At 54.8% G+C, this 13,755-nt stretch overlaps 1 protein-coding gene across 1 annotated transcript in view; it reads left to right on the top strand.

Annotated features, from left to right (window-relative positions):
* CDH22 (cadherin 22) overlaps positions 1–13,755 on the top strand; it is a 48,096-nt gene that overhangs the window by 31,278 nt on the left and 3,063 nt on the right. Inside the window, exons 8-9 of the mRNA XM_070941904.1 lie at positions 9,843–9,964; positions 10,114–10,231. Coding sequence (XP_070798005.1) covers positions 9,843–9,964; positions 10,114–10,231 — 240 coding nt within the window. The remainder of the gene's footprint in view (positions 1–9,842; positions 9,965–10,113; positions 10,232–13,755) is intronic.

Raw genomic sequence — 13,755 nt, 5'->3', positions numbered from 1 at the left:
AAAGGTGTTTTCTGCCCAAATGGGGTTTCCAAAGGGGCTGCTCTCAGCCAGGGGACGCAAGACAGGAGTCAGCAGCGCCTGGTCTGACCCTTACAAGCCAAACCAGGTTTAGCCAGGCGTCAGGAGGGTTCAGGAGGAAAGGCTCCTCCAGGTGCAGCTCCAGGAAGGCTGATGTCTTTCTGGTGGCAAACTGGTGCCAACTGACAGGCATCCCTGCGCTGCTTCAGCTGGGGCCCACGGCCTCCCCTTTGCCCCCACACAAGCCTCTTGTGAAGCATGCTGCTTCTCCCCCACCCCATGTCCAATCCAGAGCTGCCCAGGAGGAGTTGGTGTCAGGGTGGGACTCGCAGCAGAGTGCCAGGACCACTTCGGTTTCTCCCGCTCCCTTGCCCGGCTCGAGACCACCTATTCTGCACAGCCAGTGCACCCTCCTCACAGCCCGTGGCTGTGGATGCCTCATGGCAGGCTCACTTGCCTCGCACCTGCACCCACGGAAGCGTTTGCCTGGCCTCTGCACCCCTCACATGCAGCCACGCACACAGAACGCATCCCATGCTTCTGAGCATCATGTGGAGGCGAGGGACCCAGCCAGGCTTCCTGGTTGCTTCTGGGGCAGCGGGGAGCCTCTTTCCCCTCCCTCCCTCCACCTTCCCAGGCTTCCTCCCCAAAGAGGAAGCCCCCTGGCATGAAAGCTGCTCTTCCCCACTTCAAACAAAGGCAGAGGAAGCCAAGGCCACCAGTGGAAGCTCCTCTGCCTTGCTTTGAAGCCGCTGCGCTGCCTCTCCTTCAGCTAGCTGGCAAGGGGCTTCCTGGCAGGCGCTTCCTCTCCTCCAGGGCTCAACTGTACCAGTGGAAGCCATGCTCACTCTCTTTCTTCAGAAGGGGCAGGTGCAGCGGTGGCTGCCGGATTTCGGATTTCGCTGAGCACATCAAGCGAGCAGCCAAAGCAAGTGAAGGGAGGGGGGCATGCTTGTCTGGATGGGAAGTGGGAAAAGATGGTGGGAGGGAGGGAGGAGTGAAAGGAGGGGAGCAAATTGGAACTCTGCCCCTTCCCGGCCTTGATCTGGGCGCCCTCTGAGCAGCAGGGGCTCCCCAGTCTGGGCCATGGATGAAATACCCAGATTCCCAAAGTCTCCCCATACTGGACATCTTTTGGGGGGGAGGGCTGGGGCTAGGAGAAGGCATTGTGCTGTGGAGCAGTCTGCCTGGCCGCCCTCCCCCCTCCGTGCTATGGACCCTCCAGAAGCAGTTGTGGGGAATTTGGAGTCCCTGCAGGAACTCCGTGGCAGCTGCTCCTGGGCGAGGTCGGAGGTGCCCGTTGATGCAAACTCTTTGCATGCTACAGAGATTTACTCCTTCTACCCTTCTCAGTCCCAGCCCCCCCGGGACAGCTCTGGGTGACCACCCCCCGCCCTGGCCTGCCTGCCTGCCATGGGCTCCCCTGCCCAAGCTTGGAAGGAAGCGAAGGCGGAAGTGGGGGTCGCTTGGAGGAGCAGCCCTTGCCCCCCAGCCCCACCACCGTCCGGCAGGTCGTGCGCTGGGTGCCAAGGACTGAAATGCAGGCAAGAAAGTCAAGTGGGGGGGTAAAGCCGTTGGGGAGGCGTGGGGAGCCCCACGTGGCACTGTGCGTCTGGTGGGTGATGGCCTTGGTCCTGGGCTCGGCTGCGGACAGGCCCTCTGCTGGGTGTGGGGCCAGTGGGTTGGGCAGCCGCTGAGCAGCCTGTCAAGAGGCATTAGTGCCCGGGTAGGCGGCTGGCGGCTCTCCTGTCAGGAAGATCTGACTCATCCATTTTAGCTGTCCAGACGCTCCTGCTACTGACATTATCCTTAACGTTTTGTAATCATGAAATATTAATGGCGGATATTGAATTTAAAGTGCAATTTATGTCTGAATCCCTGGCTGGAAAGGGCAGCTGCAAAGGTAAGCCTGCTGAGTGTCTTGCGAGGGGGGGAATTTGGCCCCCAGAGCTGGCAGGTAAGGCAGAGCGGGGCAGGGGAGAGGAGCCCACTCCCCCATCCAGGCCATGCCTCGACCCCTTTGAGGGCAGGAGCAGCAGGGGCCCCTCTGGCATGGCCTTTGCGGAGCACAGCTGCTGGCGGGAAGGAACCAGGAGCCCCACAACTGACGGCCGTAGGGAGCCCCATCTTCCCCATTTCTGATGGTGCAAATTCCGTGGCTTATCTTTGGGGTGGGGGCTACGCCCAATTTTGGAGGGGAGGGCTGAACTTGCCCAGGGATTGGGGGCCTCCAATATGGAGGCAGCAGCTGGGCCGCCATGGGTCCTGCCCACTCAGCTGTGGCAATCTTTGGGCACCGGGCTGTGGTGACTGGCCAGGAGGCCATAGGCCGGCTCGGCAGGTTGGGCTGAGCTCCCGGGTCCCGCACCCCTGAGAAGAGAAGTGCCAGGGAAAGTCACGGGGCACTTGGGCAGGGCCCCTCTCCATCAGCCCTCCCCATGCCCAATCCAGCTGGAAGAAGGGGAAGGGGCTTATCCTTCTCGGCCAGCTTTCTTTTCCAATCGGCTGCTTTCATTGGCTTTTGCCATCTGGGGCAGAGGCTTTCTTGCATTGGGGGCTTGGCACTGGGGTGGGGCATCTGCCCCCGCCTTACCTTGTTGGGCAGGCTGTAGCCCGCCCCATGGCTGCCCCTTGGCAGGACCTCCCCCAGTTCAGGTGCACTTCCCAGCTTCAAATAGATCCCTCCTCGCCCTCCCCCCATTTGTATGAGCAGCTCAGCTTGTGGGAGAGTCTGGTCCCCTGGGTTCAGGCCAAAACCCTTCTCCCCTGCTGCCCTCGGGCCCTGACCAAAGAGGGGAGCCCTCCAGCCGGGGCCCTGGGCCCAAAGGGGCCTTCTTCATCTCCTCCCCCCCCCAATCCCATTCACTTGTTCACCACTACCCCCAGTCCAGACTCCCAGCACCAGTCCGTATCTCACCCACACACCGCCTGCCAGACTGGCTGCTAAGGAGCAACGCTCCAGATTTCTGGGGGTGGCTGATCAGGGCCGGGGGGTACCTGCTCTGCCAAGCACCGTTGCTCTGCAGGGCCCCCCACCCTGGGGTGTGCGTGCAGGCAGGATCCCACTTGGAACCCCTCTTTCCCAGCCCATCATGCCCTGCTGGATCTGCCCTCCCTGCCTCATGAACTCTGCAAAAGAGCCCCCATCCCTCCCCACTGCTCCTGTGTGGGGCAACTCTGTGGCTCCACCTGCAGCCTCTCCTGCTGAGGCATCCCTCTCCCAGGGACCTTCCTGGTGGGACCGGCAGGTGCCAACCCCCCCCCTCACTTCTGAATGGCGTCCTCAGATTAATGGATTCCAACTCCAGGAGGAAATGCAGAAAAACGGCGTGTTTAATTTTAATTTAGGAAAGTATTTAGGTAGCAGCCTTGTTTCCTTGCTACTGTCAATCACGTTTTCTCAAGGCTGACATCAATTAGTTTAAAAATATTGAATGTAATTTCGCCTGACACAACATATTGCAGCCTCTGCAAAATATAATTTATTTTAGAAGAAGAAATAATTAAACTAATTTGCATGTCAGTCAGCCAAGCTGGGACGCTGGGGAGGGAGCTGCTGGTGGAGGCAATAGATTCCCCCCCCCCCCGTGCCACTCTGGGGCACAGCCCTCCCATGGCGTCACACCCCTGTGCCCCACCCAGCAGCTTTTCCAGGGTCGAGAGCCCCCACGGGACTTTGGGCGCCACTGTGGAAGCTGAGAAGGAGGCCAGAGGGGCCAGAGAGCATTTGGGGGCAGAGGGGGCTGAAAATGGAGGTGCAAATCTCCACGCACGGTGTACAGCATAGCATTTAAGTCAGCAATCCAAGCATTTTAAAACCATTTCATTTCTATCATCTATATTGATCTATCTATCAAATTCATACGGCCGCCTATTTCACACAAGATGACTGGGTGGCTTACCTGGTGACAAGGTAAATTCTGCCCCCCCTTCAAGTGCTTAAAGTCCATTCATCAAACGAAGCACTGGGGGTGGGAGGTTGTCTCCCACTCCTTCGCAAAGTCTTTGCAGCTCTTCTAGACCACAGCTGAGGGGGCCCCTCTGGATCTGGGGGGGGGATCTCCCTCCAGAGGACCGGCCATGCCACAGAGAAGGTCACTTCTGGGGTCTCAGTAGAGGACATTGCTTAATCAAAGGAACCCCGAGTGTGTGCCCACCCTGCAAGATTGAGTCAGCCGGGCGCTCTCTCGGGCACCCAGGCCCTGTGCCAGGCAGTGCTTCGTGCGTGGGGATCGGCACACTGAGGCAAACTGCCAGCCAGTGCAGCTTGGGTGGCAGAGCCCTTCCGTGGGCAGAGCGTTCCTGCCTGCACCTCTGCATTCTGGTCCCATCTGTCTTGTTAACCAGAGACGCATCTTCCCCATTCAAACCCACACGGCCTCCAGGCCCTGGGACCGAGCCTTGACAGCCTCACCTGGCTGGCCCAGGGTTCAAAGATGTAACTGCAGGGAGCTCACAAGCAGCTTCAGGTAGATGCCCCACAGGAGAGGAAAAAGTACCAAGCCCTGCAGCGCCCCACACAGTAGACTCTCCCCTTCCCCCCCCCCCCACACCAGCTGGAACTGACCCCGGAAAAGAGAGGAGGAGAATCCGCACCACACCATGCCGCTCTACCCAATTCCTGGAGTTGGTTGGAAAAGGTACCGTGGGCAATGGTATCAAAAGCGATAAAGGAGACTATTTGTAGCTCAGGTTTGACACGAGGTCTCTCTGGTGCTCTCTGAGCTTGGCAGTTTTCTTGCAGGCGTTTCATGACCCAACTAGTTAACATCATCAGTGCACCCATCTAGTTTGGGTCATGAAATGTCTGCAAGAAAACCGCCAAGCTCCCTGGTACCAAAAGCCGCTGAGAGGCCCCACTGCTGTCCTGGCTCTGCCACAGGTCGCCTACAAGGTGCTAAATCCCAAACTGTCAGCCGACTCAAATAGGTCCAGATCCCCCGTTTCCTCCAGGTGTCTCCCCAATGGCAGACCAACCTCCACCATCTTCTCCAGAAAGGGAAGGTCTGAGACTGACCAACTGAAAATCATTGGCCTGCAGCACCTCCTCTTTCAAGGCTGGGACCCCCCCTCCTCCTCCAGGAAGTCCAACAACCCAGCCTACACACAACTACAGAACCCCCCCACCCCCGGCTGCTTCGGTTTTTGGCGATTTTCTTTCGCTTTTTTTTTTATTGAAAAGTTTTACAAAAAACAAAAATTTTCTTCCCCCCCATATTCCCCCCACCCTTTCCCTCCCCTCATCCCACCCTCCCCCCCAGACTTCCCAGAGCAAAATACAAGGTGTTTCATTTAATAATCATAAAATAGATTAACCTACTTATCCTCAGACTACTAACTCCCCCCCTGAAACCTTAACTCCACTACAGATAACTAAATACCTCTAATACTTAACGTCCAATCATAAGCTATATGATATTTTCTTGTCTGATACTTATTTTGAATATAGTCAATCCATCTTCTCCATTCCGAAATATATCTTTCTTGTGTATAGTCCTTCAAGTATGCTGAGATTTTCGCCATTTCTGCTAGGTTAGTTACTTTCAATATCCACTCTTCAAGAGTAAGCAAAGAGTCCTTCTTCCAATATTGTGCTACCAACAGCCTAGCTGCTGATATTAGATTCAAAATCAATTTAGTCTCTGATACTGTACAGTCCGTAGTTATACCCAATAGGAACAATTGAGTAAATTTCAACCTTTTCAAAATATTCTGCATCACCCACCAAATTTTTATCCAAAATGCCTTGATTTTCTTACAGGTCCACCATACATGATAATAGGTTGCATCATTACATTCACATCTCCAACATTTAGCTTGCAAATTAGGGTACATACATGATAATTTTTTAGGATCTAAGTGCCATCTATAAAACATTTTATAAAAATTCTCTCTCAAATTTTGTGCTTCTTTCTTTGGCTTCTGAGTGCTGCCGAGTTCAACTTTGCTTTAAAGTTGCTTTGCTTGTGGTTTTACTTAAAAAAAAAAAGCCCCTGGGGAGGTTTCTTTCTTTGCTAAGCGGCTTCTCTGTAGACATTGAGAAGTAGACCAGCTCAATCCCATTATCTGCTAAGGGCTGGTTGGGCGCCTCTTTGGAGCACGGCTGCCTCAGTTGCAGAGGGACAAAGATGGCTCGAAGCGAGCCTCCCCGCAGCTGGGGAGGATGGAGAAATGCCAGCCAGCACGGTCCCCGCAGTGCCTGGGGCTGCCATGCTCCTGGGGGGCACCATGGGCCTCCTGAGCACCACCTGCCTTTTGGAGAACCACCATGGATGGGCCTACGTTGGTCCTCTTCGGTTCTCCTTACCCAGTTAAAACGGCAGGTGGGATGCCAAAGGGCCCCGCTGTGAGCCATGTCTTCTCCAATTCTGCCTTTCAGAGAGCCCAGGTGGCTTAGTTAAGAGCCTCCACGTTAGACACATGGTAGGGGAGCGTGTTTTCCAAGGGGTGGGGGTTGCAGCCAGTCCTGGCCATCAGAAAGAAGAGTGGCGTGTGGACCCTTTCAGCTTCCATTATTTCTGTCCTTAAAAAGCCTTCAGATCAGATACAGGAATATAGCACTAAATAGTCAGATTTTGGCAGCATCGTTTTGGCCTCTTCTAGGGAGAAGCTTTAGGGCAGGGGGAAGAAGAAGCTTCCCACTGCCTCCCTCCCTCTCCTCCTTCCAAAATCCCAACCATTTTGCCTGCAAAACTGGTTCTTCCCAGTGCAGTGGGGGGGGGGGGCGGGGGGAAGGTGTGGGCCCTGAGCCTCCTTCGTCAGGGGAGCTCCCTGACCTGGGCAGGCCGACTGCTGCAGAGACACAGACCTGTGATCCAGCTGCAGGCCTGGAGGAGGGGTCCTATTGGAAGCCACCTTTTGCTCATTAGCTCCCGAGTTGGATGACCCAGATATGAAGCCAATTAAGTGAACATCAGCCGAAAACAGGAGGAGAGGTTAACACTGAAGGCACCTCTGGAAAGTCAACCCCTTTCCGCTTGGGGAGTTTGTGAAATCTCAACCATCAGCAAAAAATCATCATAATTGGAGGCAAAGGAGAGCTTTTCCTTGGGGAGGGCTGGTGGCAAAACTGGGGAGGCCAGGCGGGGGGCAGGAAGAGTGGGCAGGGGGATGCCCCAGCTGGCGTTTCCAGAGACTTTGGAGAAGCTGAAGGTGCCCTGATGCAGACCGGACTGCACGGAGGGGCCCTTGCACCCGCCAAGACCCTCGCTGTGCCCAAAGACACAAAGCCAATTTGAGCTGGAATAGGAGGGAGAGCTTGGCAGGGACCCGGAACAGGCTGAACCTCAAACTGCTCAATTATTGCAGCATAGAGTTAATCTGTGGAATTTATTCCCCTGTCCTTGGCAATGGAGGCTGGCTTGGTCGGCTTTGAAGGAGAGGCGAGGTTGTCAAAGGAGGTTAGTTTTGGAGCCCCCACCCGGCTGGGCTCAGTCTCCTCCACAGCAGCAAAGGGGGGCGGGGTCTCTGTCCCCCGCTTGCAGCCCTTGCCAGCATCTGGCTGGCCAAGGGGAGAGAAGAGAAGGGAGGGGCCCTGCTTAGCCCACCACAGCCCCTGTCAGCCACTGTAGTTGATGCATGTCTGCAGACCAAGGCCTGGGCTTGGTACTCAGACAATCCCTGATCCAGAGCAGGATGGACACCTTTGACAGTCAAGGAGGTTTATGGCCTTGAGTAACTTTCTCCAACCAGTTCTCCTCGTCTCCCGGCCCCCTCAGCCAGCTGCCAGCCGGGCTCTTTCCTTTCTTAAGAGAGCCATTCATTGAAAGCAGTGGCCTCCAACCTTTTGGGCACCAGAGACTGGTTTCATGGAGAGAGGTTTTCCCACGGACCAGTTTCGTGTGCTGCTTGCATCCTGCAGATGGGGCTATGCTTACGCGGTCCGGTTTCTGGCATGCCATGGACCAGTGCTGATCCACAGACCGGGAGTTGGGGACCTCTGATTTAAGGGCCCCAGAACCTTCTGGATGTCCCTTAGAGGCCTCCTTAGGGGGCAGTTGGGACCTTTTCCGGGTGCATCTGGGAGCACCTCCCCCTCCTGGCACAGGGTCATGGTGTTGGGCCAGGCCCTTCACAAATGTGCCCCCAACCTGTTCTCTTGGCACCTGGCTAGCAGGTTGACTGACAGCCTGATTGACAGAGCAGACTTTCATTGTCCTGGAACGGAGTGGGGAAGGAGCACCTTCTCTTAACCTGGGAGGGGGTTTCCGTGAATTGTGGACCATTTAAAGGCAGGTTATGATTCACAAAAGGAAATCCATCATTGTCGGTGGGTTTTCTTTTGCTCACTCTTCTATTTTTATGGGAGTTTAATATTCTTAATAATTCACCTGGGGCAGGTAAGAGGTCCTGTGATCTGAAAAACAGGATACAAATAAATTCAGGAAATCAGAATAAGTGTGAATAACTGTCGCCAGGCAGCTGATGAGAGTCCACCAATGGGAGGAGCCTGCAGGTATCATCCCTGGGAAGCACAGCTGGTGGGCAAGCACAGGTGCCTCCCCTGGCCAATAGGGCACCCACACCCACATACACACTGCAGGGATTGGCAGGAGGGGGCTCTGAAGGGCTCAGACCCAAGGTTAACCATGGCCAGGTCAGACACAGGAGAGGAATTCCTCACACGCACCCCGTGCAAAAGTGGGGTGGGGGAACCTTTCCTCGGGGACCCATAAGAAGGGAGTTACCCCCACCCTGAGGAACCTCTGAGTGTTCAAACCCAGGTTGATGCGTCGGCTGCCTCCCAGGGTCTGTGGGCAGCCAAGATCTCTCTTTACCTGCTCACTATGTTGGAGCAGGGCTGCCAGAATTGTCTTCTGCACACACAAAGGACAGCACACATGCACACGCAGCTCCTCTGACTCACAACCACAGGCACAGCTGCTGACCTCCTATAAGACCTCTGTTGTGTGGGGGGGGCTTCCTGCACACCTGCCGGCACGGGTTGTCTTTGCAGGCCCTGGGCCTCCTTCCCTCATGCTTGGGGAGGGGGGCTCCTGCAGGGTCCATTGTTGGGGGGGTGCAACCCCCGGCTCACCTGGGGCCCACTCTCTGACACCCAGCAGAGGGGCCACTTGGGGGCAGGGGGAGGGGTAAAAGAAGTCTTGGGAAGGAAAAGCCAAGTGCATAGTGAAGGGGGGGACGGCACCTAGCTAGGGGGCTCAGGGAGAGTGGGCAGCTATTTATTTACTAAATTTGTATGTCCCCCATTTCACTGATAAGGCAACTGGGTGACTTATAAATAGGAAAGTTATACAGTATATTGGCACTTTGTTTTTTGAACATTGTTGAAATGTAACAATCTATCCTGTTTGTTGGCAATGCTGTAAAACAACAATTTTGGAAACAATGTATCACAGAATACTGATATTGATCTTCAATGATCTGCTAAGTATCGATCGATCTCTCCCTGCCTGTTGGGGAATTCGTGCACTTTCTGCGTTGCTTGCACCGCTGATCTTGCCTTTCCCGTGGCCCTGCTGAGCTTCCGGCAGCCTCACTTGAAGCCGGAAACCCCACTGGGGGGGAGGGGGGGCGCAAACTCTTCTTTGGCTTGGGGCTAATTGAGCAGCTAGGCTGAGAGTTGGGCGCAGGCAGGAAGGGCTGGTAGCAGACGCAAAATGCCAGCCGGTCTTCTTGCCAGCCAGTCCAAGAAAAGAACACAGAATAACACAGTTGGGAGGAACCTTGGAGCGTCTCTCGCAGCTGCACTTGTGGGGCCAGCCTGGCACCTGGGATGGGATGGGGGCTGCTGCTGCTGCGGTCCAGCGATCATTCACCGGCTCAGAGGTGTGTGTGTGTGTGTGTGTGTGTGCATGTCCCAGGCAATCCTGCTCAAGTGTCCAGGACGGTGCTCAGAATCCGCGTCCTGGACGTCAACGACAATCCGCCCGAACTGGCCTTGCCCTACGAAGCCGCCATCTGTGAGGATGCCAAGCCAGGCGAGGTGCGGAGGGCCGGGGCCCACACCTGGGGGGTGGGCTGAACCTGGGGCTGGGCTGGCCCTGCTTGCCCTCTTCGTGCAGGCGGAGGGAGTGGGCCGGCCAAGTGCCCTGTGCTGCCTCCCCCAACGGCCATCTCGGCCTCCTCCTGCAGCTGATCCAGACCATCAGCGTCGTGGACAGGGATGAACCGCCAGGCGGACATCGCTTCTTCTTCACGCTGGGCCCCGAGGCCACCGGCAGCCGCCACTTCTCCTTGCTGGGCATCACAGGTAAGCCTCACCTGAGGAATCTGCCCCGCCCGCAGGCCCACACGTCTGCCCCAGAGGGCTCCCTCCCCTGCGACCCTTCTGCCCTCCTGGCTCCCCTCCCTCCCTCGCTGTCGCAGGCAGTGCATAAATACCACCAGTGACAAACTGCCGCCAACAGCCCATCTGTTTCTTTGTACAAATTTGTAGCTAGTTTTGAGATGTGATTTATAAATATTGCTGTAGGAGCCAAGATGAGACAGTGATGGATGCCAGCCCAGATGGAGGCTCTTCCTTAAATCTCGTCCTGCACGGCAGCCGAAAGGGGCCACCAGAATGCCACCTGGCACCTGGCCTTGCCCTGTCCGGTGCACGCCTGGCACACGAGGGCCTGTTGGCCAAGCCTCACAGAAAGCCAACGTGGCCCTGCCCGGCTCCTTCCCTTATGGGGCCTGCACAGGCAGGCAGGCAGAAACAGAGGTTGTCGGCTGATCTAGAATTGACAGGAGAGATACTGAAGTAGGAGGGCATTAAAAGCGATGCCAGGGCCCAAAGCAGCAGCAGCATGATATTTATTTCAGTTGTCTCCACTTTACAGCTCAAGGGTCCTCCCTGCCCAAGTGGGAGGGAGGGTCTCCAGAAGTTGGCTCCCAAAGGGGATGGGCAAGTCTTACTGCCCTGCACACACACACACCCCATTTCCCCCTCCCTCTCAAGAGCTGCTCAGTTTAGGCATCAGCAAGGGAAGGTTAGTGAGGATTAAATTTCTGGGCTCCTGCCCCACCCCCCAGAAGAGGAAAACAATTTCTGATGGACGGCTGAACACAACCACATGTTTATTGGACCCATGTCCCTCCTGGTTGGTGCTGGCTTCCCGGCAGGTTACACGAGGCTGGCTCCAGAGGATTATTAACGGGACTCCCTACGCACGGTCACTCAGGCACTCGTCACTTCCCGCCTGGACTACTGCATTGCTCTCTACATGGGGCTCCCCTTGGGGTGCACCCGGAGGCTCCAGTTGGTCCAGAATGCGGCCGCGCGGGGGATTATGGGAGCGACGGGGCGCTCCCATGTGACACCTCTCCTGCGCGAGCTGCACTGGCTTCTGTGGTCTTCCGGGTGCGCTTCAAGGTGTTGGTGACCACCTTTAAAGCGCTCCATGGCTTAGGGCCGGGGTATTTATGAGACCGCCTTCTGCCACCAATAGCCTCCCACTGGCCAGTTCGCTCACATAGAGAGGGCCTCCTCAGGGTGCCGTCGGCCAGACAATGTCGGCTGGCGACCCCCAGGGGGAGAGCCTTCTCTGTGGCGGCACCTCTGGAACAACCTACCCCCAGAGATACACACGATCCCAGACCTCCGGACTTTTCATCGGTCCCTGAAAACACATCTATTTCATCTAGCCGGGCTGGCTTGACCCCATCCTTGCGGTTTTAAATTTATAATTGGTTTTAATTGGGTTATTTTAAATTGATGGCCAAAATTATTTAATGATTTTTAAATTGTTTTTAAATTTTATATGTTGTGTTTTTACCGTGGCTGTTCACTGCCCTGAGTCCTGTTGGAGAAGGGCAGTATACAAATTAAATAATAAATAAATAAATAAATAAATAAATAAATAAATAAATAAATAAATAAATAAATAAATAACTTTCTAGCTCACAACTTGCCAGAGTAAATGGGAAGACCTGGCAGCCTGTCTTCCAGGTGTTAACTGAAGAACAGGGTTCAATGACAGGAGCCGCCCTGGTGGGAACGACTCTGGGGGCCTCCGTCCTCCGGGCTTCCTTCTCTGGAGGTTCCTCGGCCAGCCCTGGGCAAAAATCAGCCATCAATATACAAGAGCCCTGGTAGCACAGCAGACTAAAGCACTGTTATTAACATCAGCTGCCTGCAGTTACTGCAAGTTCGAATCTCACCAGGCTCAAGGTTGACTCAGCCTTCCATCCTTTCTAAGGTAGGTAAATTGAGGACCCAGTTTGTGGGGGCAATAAGCTGACTTTGTATAAAATATACAAAAGTATGAAGGCTATTGCTTAGTGCATTGTAAGCCGCCCTGAGTCTCCGGAGAAGGGCGGCATATAAATTAAAAACCAAACAAACAAACAAAAAACCAATTGACTGATTAGGTGCCAGCCAGTTTGTGTCGACATTTAGCAGCCACGTAGATGGATCTTCTCTGGGGGGGTCTGTCCCCTGCCTGGCCCCTCAGCCTTCCCAAGGTGCCCGCATCACTGCTGCAGCCACCTCTACCTTCAGCTGCCTTTTTCCTTCCGCCTTTCCAGCAGTGGAGCTGGAGAGCTGGGCCTGATGGGTCCAGAATAAGAGGATTTGAGCCTGGTTGTCGGTGACTGGAGAGGAAGGGCTGGGGCGCTGCTTCCTTCATCTGTTTTCATTGCATTCTCATAGATCTTCTCCAACGCCATCACTCATTCAAAAATGTCAATATTCTTTCTAATCCTTCAAAATGTGCTTCCATGGAGTGTTGCAGGGAAACTGTTCCTTGCATTTGGATATTTTTCCAAGGCCTTCCATGCAGGGGCCTCAGGGTATCTTTTGGGACCGGTTCCTTTCCTGCTAATAGGCCACTCTGAAAATCAGAAGCCTTGCACCATTCCTTACATCCACCGCCGATTTGAAGGCTGGAGCCACACTGCTTGTCCTCCTGTTTGCTGCTCCTCACCTCCAGTCGTGGTCCTTGATTTGCACTCTGCTCCTTGCCTGAACTGGCAGCCCAGGTGCATTTTCAGAACGGGGTCTCCAGCGGATATTGGTGTTTCTTCCTCCCATATTAAAACCTCACTCGTCTTCTTTCAATCTGGACTCTCTCAGTATAGATTAAAGTCTCCTGGTGGGATAAAAGGGGGTGGGGGTACGCAGCCCTTTGCCGGCCTGGAGCCACTTTCTTCTGCCATGCTTCCTCTGGGCTGAGGTCCTGTGTCTACATGAGGTCGGGGGGGATCCCAAATTTGCTGAGGAGGCTCCACAGCTTGACTCAATTGACACAATCAAGTCCAGCCTTTCCATAATCGATGAAGCGGCTCCTTTTGGGCGTTCTTCAGCTTTCTCAATTATCCTGCAGCCTCAGCTGCGCTGCCTCTTGTTCCTTGGTGTTTTCTAAAACTGGCTTCCACACCTGGCATATCCCGCTCCATGCAGGGCGCTAATTGGTGTAGAATGATTCCAAGCATCATTTTTACTAGCGTGTGAAATTAAGGATAATGTAGAATAGATTACGTCCTCTGCAACGTCTCCTTTGGAGTCCTTGGTGCTCTCTGAGATTGTTTCTTGCAGACGTTTCATTACCCAAGTAGGGAACATCATCAGTGTGAGTGAGTGAGTGGGGGTGGGTAGGGGGTGGGTTTGTCTACAGCAGCTCAACTGGCCGCTTTGGGTGGGGCCTCTTGCTCTGCACTTCTTGGCTAAGCTCCTTCATGAGATCTTTCTGTTGGCTTCTCTTCTCGCCAAGGCCCACCGTCCCTCCTGACGTCTCGTTGCCTTCTTCTGTCGCTTGGTCTTTGGCCATCTCTTCTCACCCACGTCCTTAC

This window comes from Pituophis catenifer, unplaced genomic scaffold, assembly GCF_029215685.1.
Source record: "Pituophis catenifer annectens isolate HBS135680 unplaced genomic scaffold, rPitCat1.0.hap2 SCAF_3, whole genome shotgun sequence".
Taxonomy (NCBI): Eukaryota; Metazoa; Chordata; class Lepidosauria; order Squamata; family Colubridae; genus Pituophis; species Pituophis catenifer.
The sequence above is the reverse complement of the archived record's forward strand: the minus strand, read 5'-3'. Positions and strand labels throughout refer to the sequence as shown.